At 53.0% G+C, this 12369-nt stretch overlaps 4 protein-coding genes across 4 annotated transcripts; 3 read left to right on the top strand and 1 right to left on the bottom strand.

Moving 5' to 3' along the window:
- Positions 1 to 1431: 1431 nt before the first annotated feature.
- On the top strand, positions 1432 to 2238 carry J4E87_005807 (uncharacterized protein; the record flags this gene model as incomplete). Its single annotated transcript, XM_049377412.1, is given in 5 exon segments — positions 1432 to 1439; positions 1453 to 1528; positions 1573 to 1686; positions 1809 to 1970; positions 2128 to 2238. The coding sequence occupies 5 exon segments, from the start codon at positions 1432 to 1434 to the stop codon at positions 2236 to 2238; spliced, it is 471 nt and encodes a 156-aa protein (XP_049233038.1).
- Positions 2239 to 6138: 3900 nt separating this feature from the next.
- J4E87_005806 (uncharacterized protein) lies at positions 6139 to 6938 on the bottom strand (the record flags this gene model as incomplete). Its single annotated transcript, XM_049377411.1, has 2 exons — positions 6139 to 6862; positions 6931 to 6938. 2 exons carry the CDS (start codon positions 6936 to 6938, stop codon positions 6139 to 6141), a joined length of 732 nt encoding a protein of 243 aa, XP_049233037.1.
- Positions 6939 to 8991: 2053 nt separating this feature from the next.
- On the top strand, positions 8992 to 10198 carry J4E87_005805 (uncharacterized protein; the record flags this gene model as incomplete). Its single annotated transcript, XM_049377410.1, has 3 exons — positions 8992 to 9236; positions 9290 to 9696; positions 9753 to 10198. 3 exons carry the CDS (start codon positions 8992 to 8994, stop codon positions 10196 to 10198), a joined length of 1098 nt encoding a protein of 365 aa, XP_049233036.1.
- A 1073-nt stretch (positions 10199 to 11271) lies between these two features.
- On the top strand, positions 11272 to 11897 carry J4E87_005804 (uncharacterized protein; the record flags this gene model as incomplete). Its single annotated transcript, XM_049377409.1, has 2 exons — positions 11272 to 11277; positions 11361 to 11897. 2 exons carry the CDS (start codon positions 11272 to 11274, stop codon positions 11895 to 11897), a joined length of 543 nt encoding a protein of 180 aa, XP_049233035.1.
- Between the last annotated feature and the right edge of the window lie 472 nt (positions 11898 to 12369).

Raw genomic sequence — 12369 nt, 5'->3', positions numbered from 1 at the left:
AATCAGCGGAGAAGGAGCGGAAGCGTGACGACGGCCAGAATGGCGGGACCGGAGGAGCGCCAACGGGCTCAGCAGCGTCTGTGTCGGCAGGCGGGCCAAAGAGAGGGCTGGGAGTAAGTAAGAGGACGGTTGCGACAGGTGGATGTAGTGGAGGATGCGACAGGCGGCGTGGCATGCAAGAGAGGTGCAGAAAGTGAGCTGACGAACTGCTCACCCTTGCCGCGCCCAAGGATCGACGCGAGACGTGTGCGCAACGGCGGTTAGCAGCTCGTCGGCAGCGGCGCGGGGCACCGGCAGTCGCCCTGCACCTCTGGTCGAAGGAGTGCGCATCAGGCCACTCGGGTCAGGACTGCCTCGAGTCGTGCCTCCAACTGTCCGCGCGTTGCACACGCCGGGTGTGCTGAAGAGCCCAACTGTCAATCCATGCGACTGGCCTTGGCGCACCCGACGTCGATGATGCATATCCATATCCATTCCATGGCCGCCCAGGTGCCTGCATGCAAACTTTAGCCTAGCGCCACCAGCACAACCACGGCCAGCCTGCGAACTGCGAGCGGATGCCCCTCCGCCAGCGCTCTGGCAAACCTACCCAGGCGATTGCCGCTGCCCACAGCATCGCCCGGCCTGCGCGTCTCCTGCCTTGGTCGTCCCTGCCTTGGTCGTCCCTGCCTTGGTCGTCCCTGCCTTGGTCGCCCGGCACTGGGTCTAGCGGCGCGTGGTACGGACCTGTTACTTGTCATCCCAAGCCCTCAACCGAACAACATCATCGACGATCCTCCCCAAACTACGCCACAAGCCACATGCAAGACCCTCAAGGCCTCTTTCCACTGCTTCACCGTCTCTGCCTGCGGGCCCCCGCCTGATTGGCGGCACCACCTCCGTCCGCCTGCTGCTCGCCGCATGTCTCTCATTCACCTGTTTGCTGCAAGTGATAGCTTAATTTCCATGACACTAAAAGCCCTGTCCCTCGCCCTCGCTTCTTTCTAACCCCCGATTGGCACACACAACCTTGCACTTACCTTGCACTTGGGCTACCTCACGAGACCCGCGCCCTGCATATCAGCCATTACGGCTGTGCTTTCCGAGCTTTCCCATGGTATGCACGCCAAGATGGACTGCAACTTTGAACTGCCTTCGCTGAGGGCCACTTTGAGACTAGGCGTAACCCATGCCTCTCGTCCTGCGCGTAGCCACCACTAACTCCTCGACAGGCCCCAACCAAGTCTAGGCTGAGCTCTAGTGAGTCAGGAAGCATGCGCGTCACCCGTCACTCCATGCAATACTCATCACGTTGCAGCTCAGTTCTACGATGTAGACTTCTATCCCTATACCGCTCCCGGCCAGGTCCCTGTTTTCGCCGTGTGCGGAGGTCCATTTGTATGTATCACGCTGTGTGCAGTCTGCCGTCTACTGATTGGCCAAGACCGTCATATGTCGGTGTAAACTTGACAGCAACGGGTCCGTCGAGATCCTGCGGTGGTTTGAAGATGACGAGGCCACTACTGAACACGGCACGTCCGACGATAAAGTAGACACGGACCCTCTGTGCGCGACCTGTCTAACCATCACCAGGTCAACTACAACAGCATCGTATGGTCTCAGGCTGAAAATGGCGACCCGCTCGTCTGCGTCACGGGAGACTCTCGCATCAAGGTCTTGAATGTCCGGACCGGGGAGCTCACAGCAGTACGGGCCATATCACTGATTGTATTGCATCCACTGACCTTGCACCCAGACGCTGATAGGCCATGGCGATGTATGGTTATCATCTGTCGTATGCGGCGAGCTGCCTTCCTAACATCCTACAGTCAGTGAACGATCTCGCCATATCGCCGATAGACCCGACCATTCTCGCCTCCGTGAGCATTGACCATAGTCTCCGAATATGGAGCCTCCACCCCGATCACGAAAAGCAGCCCCTCGGAGCCATTTGTTACGGGCAAGGCCATAAGGACCAGGTGCTTACCATTGTGTGTGACCTGCAAATATACCCAATTAATATACTGATATTGCCAGGCATACCACCCGAAAGGCCAGTACATCCTAACAGCGGGTATGGATACCAGGATCAATTTGGTAGGATGCACCACCCCGGCCTACTGCTTGACAAAGCTCTGACAAGTCTAGTGGGCAGTACCCGAAGACCTCAAGGAACACGCTGGCACCGACAAGCCGGCCATAGTGCACTATCCGCACTTTTCCACTACCGAGATACACACTGACTTCATCGACTGGTAATGATCCCCTTCTGAAACCGACCTACAATTGCTTACTTCATGCAGTGTCCAATGGTATGGTGACTTGATCCTCAGTCATGCCTGTCGCGAGAACAAGATCATACTTTGGGGTATCGATCGATTCAATTCCAATCGGTCTACGCCTCCTCCGCCAGTCCCCACATCAAGCGCGGTCCACAGTAGAACCCCTGTGACAATTCCAGCGAACTCGACCTCAAATACACGGTCGGCATGGGGCGGGCGCTTCCAGAGACTTCTGCAATTCGACTTGCCGCACACGAACCAGTTCTACATTCGCTTCTCCATCTTTCACGAGCTTGGTCGCCATCCGGTTTTGGTTGCGGGCAACGAGAGAAGCAAGACCTTCTTTTGGGACTTACAACGCCTAGAGAAATCGGGTACCGGAGAAGATGACTCCCTGACTTCGAAAGGCTTACCGCTCAGTCTACCTAGACACGTGCGCGAAGGAAGCTCGGCATCTACTGCCTCATCTGCTATCAGTACAGGCTCGGGTAATACCAAGACCAAACAGAAGCGGCTGAATGAGCATTCTCACGATCGAGGCATATCCGACCCCTTTCGCTCGATCAAAGCACACAAGATCGTCGAGACTCCAAAGTACAAAGCCTTCGCGTTTCGTCACTTCTCCTGGAGTCGTGATGGTCAATGGTGCGTCGGCGCCGGTGACTGTGGGACTATCAATATATTCAGCCGTTGGGATTCCCTTCCTCCAATCGATACAGACAGGGAATTACCTACACAGGAGGGTGACGGCCCACAGATCAGTCAGTCCAACCGCACACCAACATCAGCCGCGCGCACGAACGATGTCGGACTCAGCACGAGCATTAACTGACATAGTACGAGTAGACAAAGACATGATCACGGACTCGCTGGACGGCCTATGTGAGGCACATGCACTCCGGCAGCAGATGGCCGCGGATCAAGGGGAACCTTTCGACGAAGACCTGCGACCTCTTCTGGATGAATATGTGTCCAGCTTGCCAAGTCACGAGAGAGATTTCGCACGTTCAATGTACGAGCGGTGATTCAGACTGGGAAGTAAACAGCTGAACACGTGTGGATAGCTGGGTGCGCGGCCCCATAACACAACCACAAATATTCGAACGCGACCGTTAACCTTACTCGTCGGCACGGTCTCAGCTATTGTGACTCACGATAATGGCATAATACACAGTGAATACAATCAATCTATTGTCATTGAGTTACAATAGCTAATCCAAATTACCGAATTTGCGTTTCGGAGGTGACAATAGGAAAGATGTGGAGACGAGATGCTGGTGGGAGTAAGATCATATTAGGGTCGCAGGCAGCCAACCACGTACTAGTGGTTCGTCACCCCAACAATACCAAACAAAAGTTGCCCGTCATGAAAGCTGTCCCATTTCTCAAATATTCTTTCATCTCTAACACCATTTCCCAAACATTGCGTCGTCTGCCAACTCCATCACAACGTACCGAAACCTTTCGTACAGTACCGACACCCCTCCCAGCGCTATCACAGAAAAGCAATACCATTACTCGCAGTTTTCGGCAAGTCACTACGCCCAGGCAGACTTAAACTAATCATGCACGCTTGCAACACGCAAAACTCACCCGATTCCGCATCTTCCACCATGTCGACTCCCACCACCGCGTCTCCAGACCACGTCGCGGCCACTCCCTCAACAGTCGCAGAGCCCGTACCGCGCGAGAACTCCGTTCTCTGTGGGCACACAGGCTGCACGCGTAGCTTTCCAAGGGATTCAAACATAGCTGCAGGCCACAACGGCGATTACCTCTGCGCTCTACACTGGCTCGATTTATTCGATGCATGCCATGAGTTCTACAATGACTGGTGGAACTATGGTAATGTCCAACGGGGAGCCTCGCCAAATTACACGCCTGAAGGATGATTGCGGGATTGAGGTGGAGAGGAAGAGAGCAGGAGACCAGCGACGCGGTTCTAGGGGCCCGCACAAAATCTCATCAGCAACAGTCACACCCTCTACGCTCATTGTTAGTCTACTGTTGCCACGAGTACTTGCCATGGTCATGGAGAACTCGAAAATCTAGACAAAAAGAAAAGCTCCAATTCCCACACTGTCGCGAGTGCGCAGCGCCTCCTCGTCGAGCACATCGGTGAGTGCAGAAACCCCCCACGCAAGCCAGCCCCAAAAAGGGTCTGCAATGTGCGCAGCGCTTGCCGCAAACGCGACCAAAGATACGGCACAGCTGCAGCCCGCGCCAAAATCGATCCCGGTAGCTCTGCCGGAGAAAGAAACAAAAACACAGGAACGCGTTGGCCTTGCGCAGGGACAGCAAGGCTTGCCGGGCATGTATTGTTTGGTACTACTTGCTTTTTTTCGCAACACGTGGGCGCTACCGAAATGTTTTATTTGCACTACACCATACTGCGCTTGCTGCACGGCAACCATGCATCGTCTTTTTGTTTTCGAAGGACGTACAGTACTCGTATCGAGGGAAGCTGCAGGACAGCCATAGATGACCAGGCGAGCGAACAAAGCGACAAGTAGCCCGAAAACACGGAGTACAGTCTGTTTGCTCGCCCATACCACGAGCAGGGGCTTTGTCTGCGTCGAGACTTCAAGCGACGAACAAAGGAGGCAAGACAGTAGGAGAGAGAGGGAGATGGTGTCTTTGAAACACGTTTGTCTCTTAGGAACTCTACGATAAGGACGTTGCCATATACAAAAACGAAAAAAAATACATTGTACTGAGTCGGAAGATGATCAGTCCGAAGTAGCAGACATGTCTTCTCCATCATCTGTATCGTCATCATCAGCAGCAGCAGCAGAACTGAATATCGCGTGTTCATGCGAGGAATGTACAAGTTTCCTTCGTCCAATCTTCCCTTCGGACTCACACTACCCGCGAGACTTCTCACAATTCATCTTTCCACCCGCTTCTACCTCCCAGGAGCCGCCGTCGATATGGATCGACAAGCTATCGTTAGCAGCATACGACATGCTGATAACCGCCCCAACACCAGCATCGCAAAACTCCGATAATACCAGTCACCGCAAGCGACGCAGCCTCGCTATTTCCACACAAGATCCCGACACCGACATACGCAGTGCTTTTCCAAAGACACCGGGGACCTTGCGCTGCTCGAATGTCCATTGCAGCACCCGTCTTCCAATTAGCTCAATGTTGGCTGCTACAGCACGGTTTCCTGCAGATCCTTTGTGTGCAGAGCACGAGGAGCAAGCTGTTCGAGAAGGACGGGATGCGGCTCCCCTCGAAAGCGTTCTCATGTTGGACCAAGCCTGCAGAAGCAACTACGGGAACAGAACTAGTCGGTCGGGCTTGGGTAGCAGGAGTAATAGTTCAGCTTCCTGGAGCAGTTTGGCTTCTTGGGAAGGTGACGATGTGGAGTTTGAATGGGGTGCAAAGGCATTTGATTCGAAGCTTTGCTGGTGAATTGCAGTTATCATCGCTGTCACTATTGAGCAATGGGAACTTTTTGGCATCGATTGCGTCGCTGGTATTGCGGAAGTCGTAAGTGACTCGTCGTATATGAGTTGTTGGTGAGCTATCGCAGCACTGTAGGATGGCCATGGTACTAGAGTTTGAAATTGCGCACGCAGAATCTGCTTTGCCATGGAGGAAGGGTTATCGAGCTTTGCCTCGTTTTGAGGAGATTGTAAATGGCATTATTAGCAGTGAAATCAAATAGCAAAGAAGATCTATTTTCTCAAAAGACGTATGCACACCATATGGCGTGAAAAGCGAACTAACAACTTGGATGAATGAATGAATCCGCACTTTCCCATCGAATGCTGGTATATAGCATGAGCTGAAGCTGCCCCGAGTAGGAAGCGTTTCATCGACATAAGCCACGTTGATGTCTTGAGCACCTGAACTTCGCATTCATGTATCAAACGAGATAGTCGAACTCGTCGTATACATCGTATTGGGTCTCACTACCCATCTCATGCATCCACTGCATGTGTTCAGCGACCATTTCGTCGAACAAATAATCCGGGAGTGAGTCTTCAAGCCATGCTTGCTGCATTGACGCATCGCAAAGGTACAGGTGCCGATATAGCTCCAGTTCATAGGCCTCGTCTTCATCCTCATCGGGCGCCATGATCCAGCCATCGCCTACTCCGGTCGCAGCCAGCTCATCCCTCTCGTCAGTTAGCGCTGTGATCCAGACATCTTCCCTCTCGAAATAGGATCTAGAGTTCTTGCCGTGGCCATAGCGGCGACCTGTCTGGGCATGGCGATAAGGCTGCCTGGCGTATTGTGGGGGAGCTGAGAGAGAGCCACCCAAACGGGTGTGGAAGGAGCGGTGTGCGGCTGTGCTGCTGCGAGTCGCAGGAACGCCTAGCCCATCGATTGCGATTCGTTCCCCTGGAAAATCTGGAACAAACGAAAATGTGGAAATGTGACCCGAAGAGGTCCCGAGGTGCTGGTTTGCTGACTCAGTCTCGCTTATCCATAGATCGTATTCGTCGTCGTTGTGGTCAAACTCAATATCAAAGAACTCAAATCGGCAGAGGGGGCATGTTCGCTTGGTTTGCATCCACTCCGCAATGCAAGCGTCACCGAAAACATGCCCACAAGGGAGCTGGAGTGGCACCTCGGCATATTCGCCTCTGGTGGACGTGTAGTAAGGGTCTAAACATATGCAACACCGCTGTGGCTCGTCTGGGCCCACTCTCACCGGTGCATACGCTTGACGTCTTTTTTGGTGTCTGTGGCTGGGCATGTCTGAGTAGGAAGCTGGGGTCCAATAAGGCTGGCTGATTCATGAGGTTTCCACTTGGCGTGAACGCGATCGTCTGGTACCAGCCTAAAGGTACCAGAGGAACAAAGGCGGGGGTGAAGTAAGACCCTAACGCCGGTCATTGTACATGGAGCTTCGCGTTCCATACCAGACAATCTCTAGAGGACGAGTACCATGGTACACTGTGCGGAGCACAACGTGCCGCACTTTCCGATCGAACGTCTCTTAGTCAACCGCGAACAGTGCTCTTTCTTTACTGGCATGTGTCATTGTAAGGCCATTGTTTGAGACCAGCCTCGCATCAGTGATCTCGGCAGTTACACGTGGACATTTGCTCGCTTCTGAGCCTCCACAAAAGACTAGCATCATGCAAGTGACGCTGTTTGGTCGTGCATGCATGACAGCCAGCATCGGCTTCACCGTCGACTTCATCCTCGCTGTTTTGCTGTTGTGGAGTAGCTCCGCATCTCAGCTCGCCTCTAGAAAAAGCCATCGCGACAGGCTTTAGGGTCTAGTCGGACATTTTGCGTCGTGGGCGCGGCGTCTAGATCCGCGGAGTAATGTGTGCCAAGTCTGTACAACACGCGGCGCTGGGCGAGGACTTGTGTCGGGTTTAACTCAGGATACCGAAAAAACGTCTTCAGGGTAATGGCATTGTTAGAAATCATGTGGGGTGGCTAATGTCTCCGACTGCAAGGTTGGCAGCTAAGCTCTGATGTTTCCATGGTTCTGAAAATCCGCGAGCCAGTTAGTTGGTGCAAGCGGAGCCGGCAGCAATTTGAAAACGCGGTATCGGTAACAAGTCCTGTCGATGACCCCGAACTGGCAGGTCAAATGACTAGGAAGATAGCGTTTGCCATGGAGAAGGGCTGCGAAATCTGTGCACTAACGGGGGTGAGCACCGCAGACCAATATTGACAGCTCTACGCCAGCCTCGTGGCGTGGCAGGCGTGGGCTCACCGGCCGTTTTTGGGTTCGACGCCTTGCCAGAAACGCCGCAATTGGCATCCGCATACTGGGGCATTATCAGTGTGCCGAATATAGCGCATCTTAGCGTAGGTGGTGAAGGTTTGGTAGACATTATACTTCCCTCGCCGTTGGCAGGCGTCAATATCGCCAACCGACTCTCTGGAACGATTTCGATGATCGACTCAGATGAAGACAGAGCTGTCGTCATGTAAGGGTGTTGTTGAGGATTTCTCGAAACTGCAGAAGCCAGCGTGCTAGCGTTATCGAGAGTGGGGCCCGCTTGGCCGCTCCGGTCGCGCTAGCCAATCTTGCTGTTGGTGGTGCGGGAACGGTGCCTGAATGCCAACACGTTTGTGGAAATTGGCTTGATCTATCTCCCGTCTCATCCAGACTTCGCTAAAGGAGATCAGCACGGCGACGCAACTGACAAGGGGCCCGCTCGTGCGTCAAGCTTTAGCCTCAGGCGCTCTCCCGTCACTATTTCGGGTTGTTTATGGACACCCGGCACTCTTCCTGGGCTCTTCGGTGGACGCGATCTATGCGGCGCTTCACCACACTTGTGGCTTGCGATCGTATCACTTCTCAATAACATCCCTTGCTCCACCCATGCTTACTGTGATACGGTGCTTTTCGGACACGATGAGGCTACAAGCCACCAGACAGCGGCGTACGGCTGGAACTTGCATCGTGGTACCAAAACGTCCATTCTGTTCCATGAGAGTCGACACGCTCGCGATTCTGGGCCCGATGTGGTCAAGTTCTCGAGCCTCACCACAACGCGCCCAGCTGGAAACGTTCCGCCAAGCGCTATCGAGCGGCGTTAGCAACAACAGCGGCTTGCAACTAACAATACAGGTCTCGGCTAAATCATGCCCCATGTATTCCATGATGATGTCCTGGCAATGTATAAGTAAGACGTCTCTGCTCGTCAATTGAAGATCCTCATCCACAGCAGCACTCAGCAAGCTTCACTGGCATCTCATCAGCACTATCCTTCTCCATCACCATCTCCTCCAACCAACCTTCAACATGCGTAACGTTCTTCTCGCTACTTCCGCCCTCAGTGGCCTAGCTGCTGCCCTACCCCAGATGATCAACATCGAGGCTGCTTTGGCCGTCCCCACTCCCACCGTTCTTGGACCCAAGGCCGAGGAGACTGCTGAGCTTCCAGTGTCTTACAACCAAGCTGCCGCTGCCGCGTCTGCTGCTGCAGTAGTTGCTACAAGTGGTGCAGAGCTCAAGAAGCGTGATGCCTGCCAGGCCCAGCCTGCTGGGTACGTTGTTGTGCTGAACACCTTTACTGCAGAGTGACTGACAATCGACACAGTGCCGGAGCCGAGTATGTTCCTGGACAGGGCTCCGTTGATGAATACCTGAACAAAGAGAACTCTCTCCGGAAAGCTGCCCAAACCGCAGGCACTCCCGAAGGTTACACCAAGGCCTTTACCAATCTTATCGGGTCCACCGAACAGATTGGCTACTTGACCTACAAGACTCTCGACACTTACAGCCCTGATGAGTGTGCCGCCTTCTGCAACAGCGAGAAGTACTGCCTTGGTTTCAACCTCTTCTTCGAGCGCGACCCCAGCGTCGACCCCGGTGAGGGATGCAGTGACCCAGCGCCCGTCACAAACATCAAGTGCTCAATCTACGGATACCCCGTGGCTGAGGCATCGGCCACCAACCAGGGCCAGTACCGTGGTGACTTCCATGTTGTTATCACTGGCAGCAACGGTAAGCTTTCTAACCCTGCTCATCGCCCTGAGTACTCCTTACTAACATATACTCAGGTTACTCCAAGGCCGGCAAAGGAGTCTGCAAGCCCGCCCCTACCGTCGAGGGCTTCAACGCTCCCGCCAACCTTCCCGCTGCCATCAACGCTCCCTTGATCAAGAAGCAAGGCAAGGACTACGACACCTACAACGGAATGCGTCTCTTCAACACCAACCCCTACGACCCCAGCCTGTGCGCTGCAGCTTGCGAGTCGCAGACCCAGTTCGACAAGGAGCACCTTGCTGACGCCAACGGCGAATACAAGCCTTGCAACTTCTTCACCTCTTACATCTTGACCAAGAACGGTGTTCCTCTTGGTACTTACTGCGCACTTTACACTCAGTACTGGGATGAAAGCTATGCCGTCAACACTGGCTACTACTACGGCGACGATGAATACTCCGTCATCTGCGCTGCTTCTTACACCGATAGCACACCTGACTCTGGAAAGAACGAGGCGTAAGCTCCTGCGGCTTCTTGTTAGGGGATAAAGCAAGTATGTGATGATCTGATGGAGGATAGAATGTCTTCAGCTTGTTCCTTGTTAGCTTAATGTTCTAATCTAATCGCTATGCCAACACATCTGCTTCCGTGCTTGCTTCGGCATCTGAACGAACTTTTTGTCACTGCTTTGACCAAGTCTATGTGATGATCTTTGATGCAAAACAGCTTTGGTGCGATTTGGTATATTGCTTGACAATAATGTCCCCGTCTACTTCCAGTCGCCCCGGAGCAACTCAGCAGACACGGAAAACCACAGGGAATACTTGATGTTCCTTGCTTAATAATCCTGATCGTCGCTGTGGCGACGGTTGGCTGGGTTTTTAGGCCCTTCCCACCCGGCACTAGTTTCTGACATCGTGCATGTCAGAACGTCAGAATGCACGACCACTCCGCAACTCTTTTCTGAACTTGTCAAGCCGTGATATACAGCTTTCTCCACATGTACGATGATGACAATTCATGAGATTGTAAAGCAGTTGCAATATTAGCACTGAATTCTGGCTAGTGCGTGGCTTTCGGCAGCCATCCTCTTAAATCGCGGTAGGGTGCAGGATCAGCGGCAACTCAGATGCCGAACAATAACCAGATTGTTAGTGGAAGGATGGTATAGGAAGTATATAAAGAGATGCGCCGCTGAAGAGGAAATATGTCAACCAGCCCTCGATCAACTTCGACTCTCAGCATCCACACGCACGCAGCACGATAGCTTACAATCACTCACTGATATCTCATTCCGACATCCATCTCTCTCCCACATTGTTCTATCAGTACAGTTTGAGAACATGTCCTCAAAACCAAGCGTCGTCATTGTTCCGGGCAGTTTCTGCCCTACAAGCATGTACGACCCTCTCGTAATGCCACTTCGTGCCAAAGGCTACGATATCCACGTTCTCGAACCACCCTGCTATCCTGCTGGCTACAAAGCCAACTCCGTTACTCAACCAAGCATGTATGACGACGCAGCTTATGTCAACGAGTTTGTGAGAAAGCTCGCAGACGGTGGAAAGGAAGTCATCCTACTTGCGCATAGCTATGGTGGTAAGTCCTAGATTTTTCATACCTTTTCTGATAGATGAAGGAATGACTAATGCTGATATCATATAGGTTGCCCAGCAACCGAGGGTATCAAAGACGTAACGAAGAAAGAGCGAGAGCATCAGGGCAGGACTGGTGGTGTGGTACGCCTTGCGTATCTCACGGCCGCCGTACCACGTGTCGGCGAATCCTGCGGTCAGGCCCTTGCACGCGAAGAGAGTGCCCCAATCGAGGTTGATACAAACGGATGGGTAACGCAGTCCGATCCTGCCGCTACAGCGTCACTTTGCTTCAACAACCTCACGCTGGAAGACGGCATCTCGTACGTTGCCAAGTTTGGCAAGCATCACGGTGCTTGTTTCGGTGACGTACTTACCCACGCTGGCTACAAAGATGTTCCTGTGTCTTGGTTATTCGCAGAAGAGGACCTTATCGTTGTACCAAGGGTACAGCAAACTGCCATCGATGTTATCGAGGGAAGTTGGGTCGGTACAGAGAGGGACGGGATGAAGGTGGATGTTACCAAGGTCGCCTGCGATCACTTTCCCCTCGTTCTTGATGAGAAGAGAGAGCAAGTGAGTGTTTGGATTGAGGGCCTTGTCGAGAAAGGAGGCCGCGAATAGTTACGCGTGGTGAGCCTTTACCGCAGTGGAAACGAATAAGTTCCAATGCTTGAGCAACTGGCTTCTGGACACGTCAATCGGATGTGCTTGTACAGTGCATATATAGCGTAGCATGTTATCTCAAAGAAAGTTCTTGCCCCATCTTCCTCTCTATCAATGATCTCTTCTGAATGCCACAGACGGGCGCACCAAGGTGCTGAGACGGTGCCTCAAACATCTAATCCCAATCTCCATGGTCCTTGAACTGCAAGTATACTCAACTTGCCACAAGTACCGTGAGAAAGATTGCTCGTCGTTCTCCTGGCGATGTATGCACAGGCTCTCCTACAGACGAAGCAGCTAGACTGAGTGGCTGTGTGACGGAGTTATGTGAAGCTGAAACGGGCTCACGGAAATCTGCCTCGATGCGGTATGGGGGTAAGATAGCATTAGTATGGTGTTGAGTATACCCAAGACACGGGATATTTTGTCG

The sequence above is a fragment of the Alternaria ethzedia genome, assembly GCF_023757985.1.
Source record: "Alternaria ethzedia strain BMP 0044 chromosome Unknown scaffold_12, whole genome shotgun sequence".
Lineage (NCBI taxonomy): Eukaryota > Fungi > Ascomycota > Dothideomycetes > Pleosporales > Pleosporaceae > Alternaria > Alternaria ethzedia.
The sequence above is the reverse complement of the archived record's forward strand: the minus strand, read 5'-3'. Positions and strand labels throughout refer to the sequence as shown.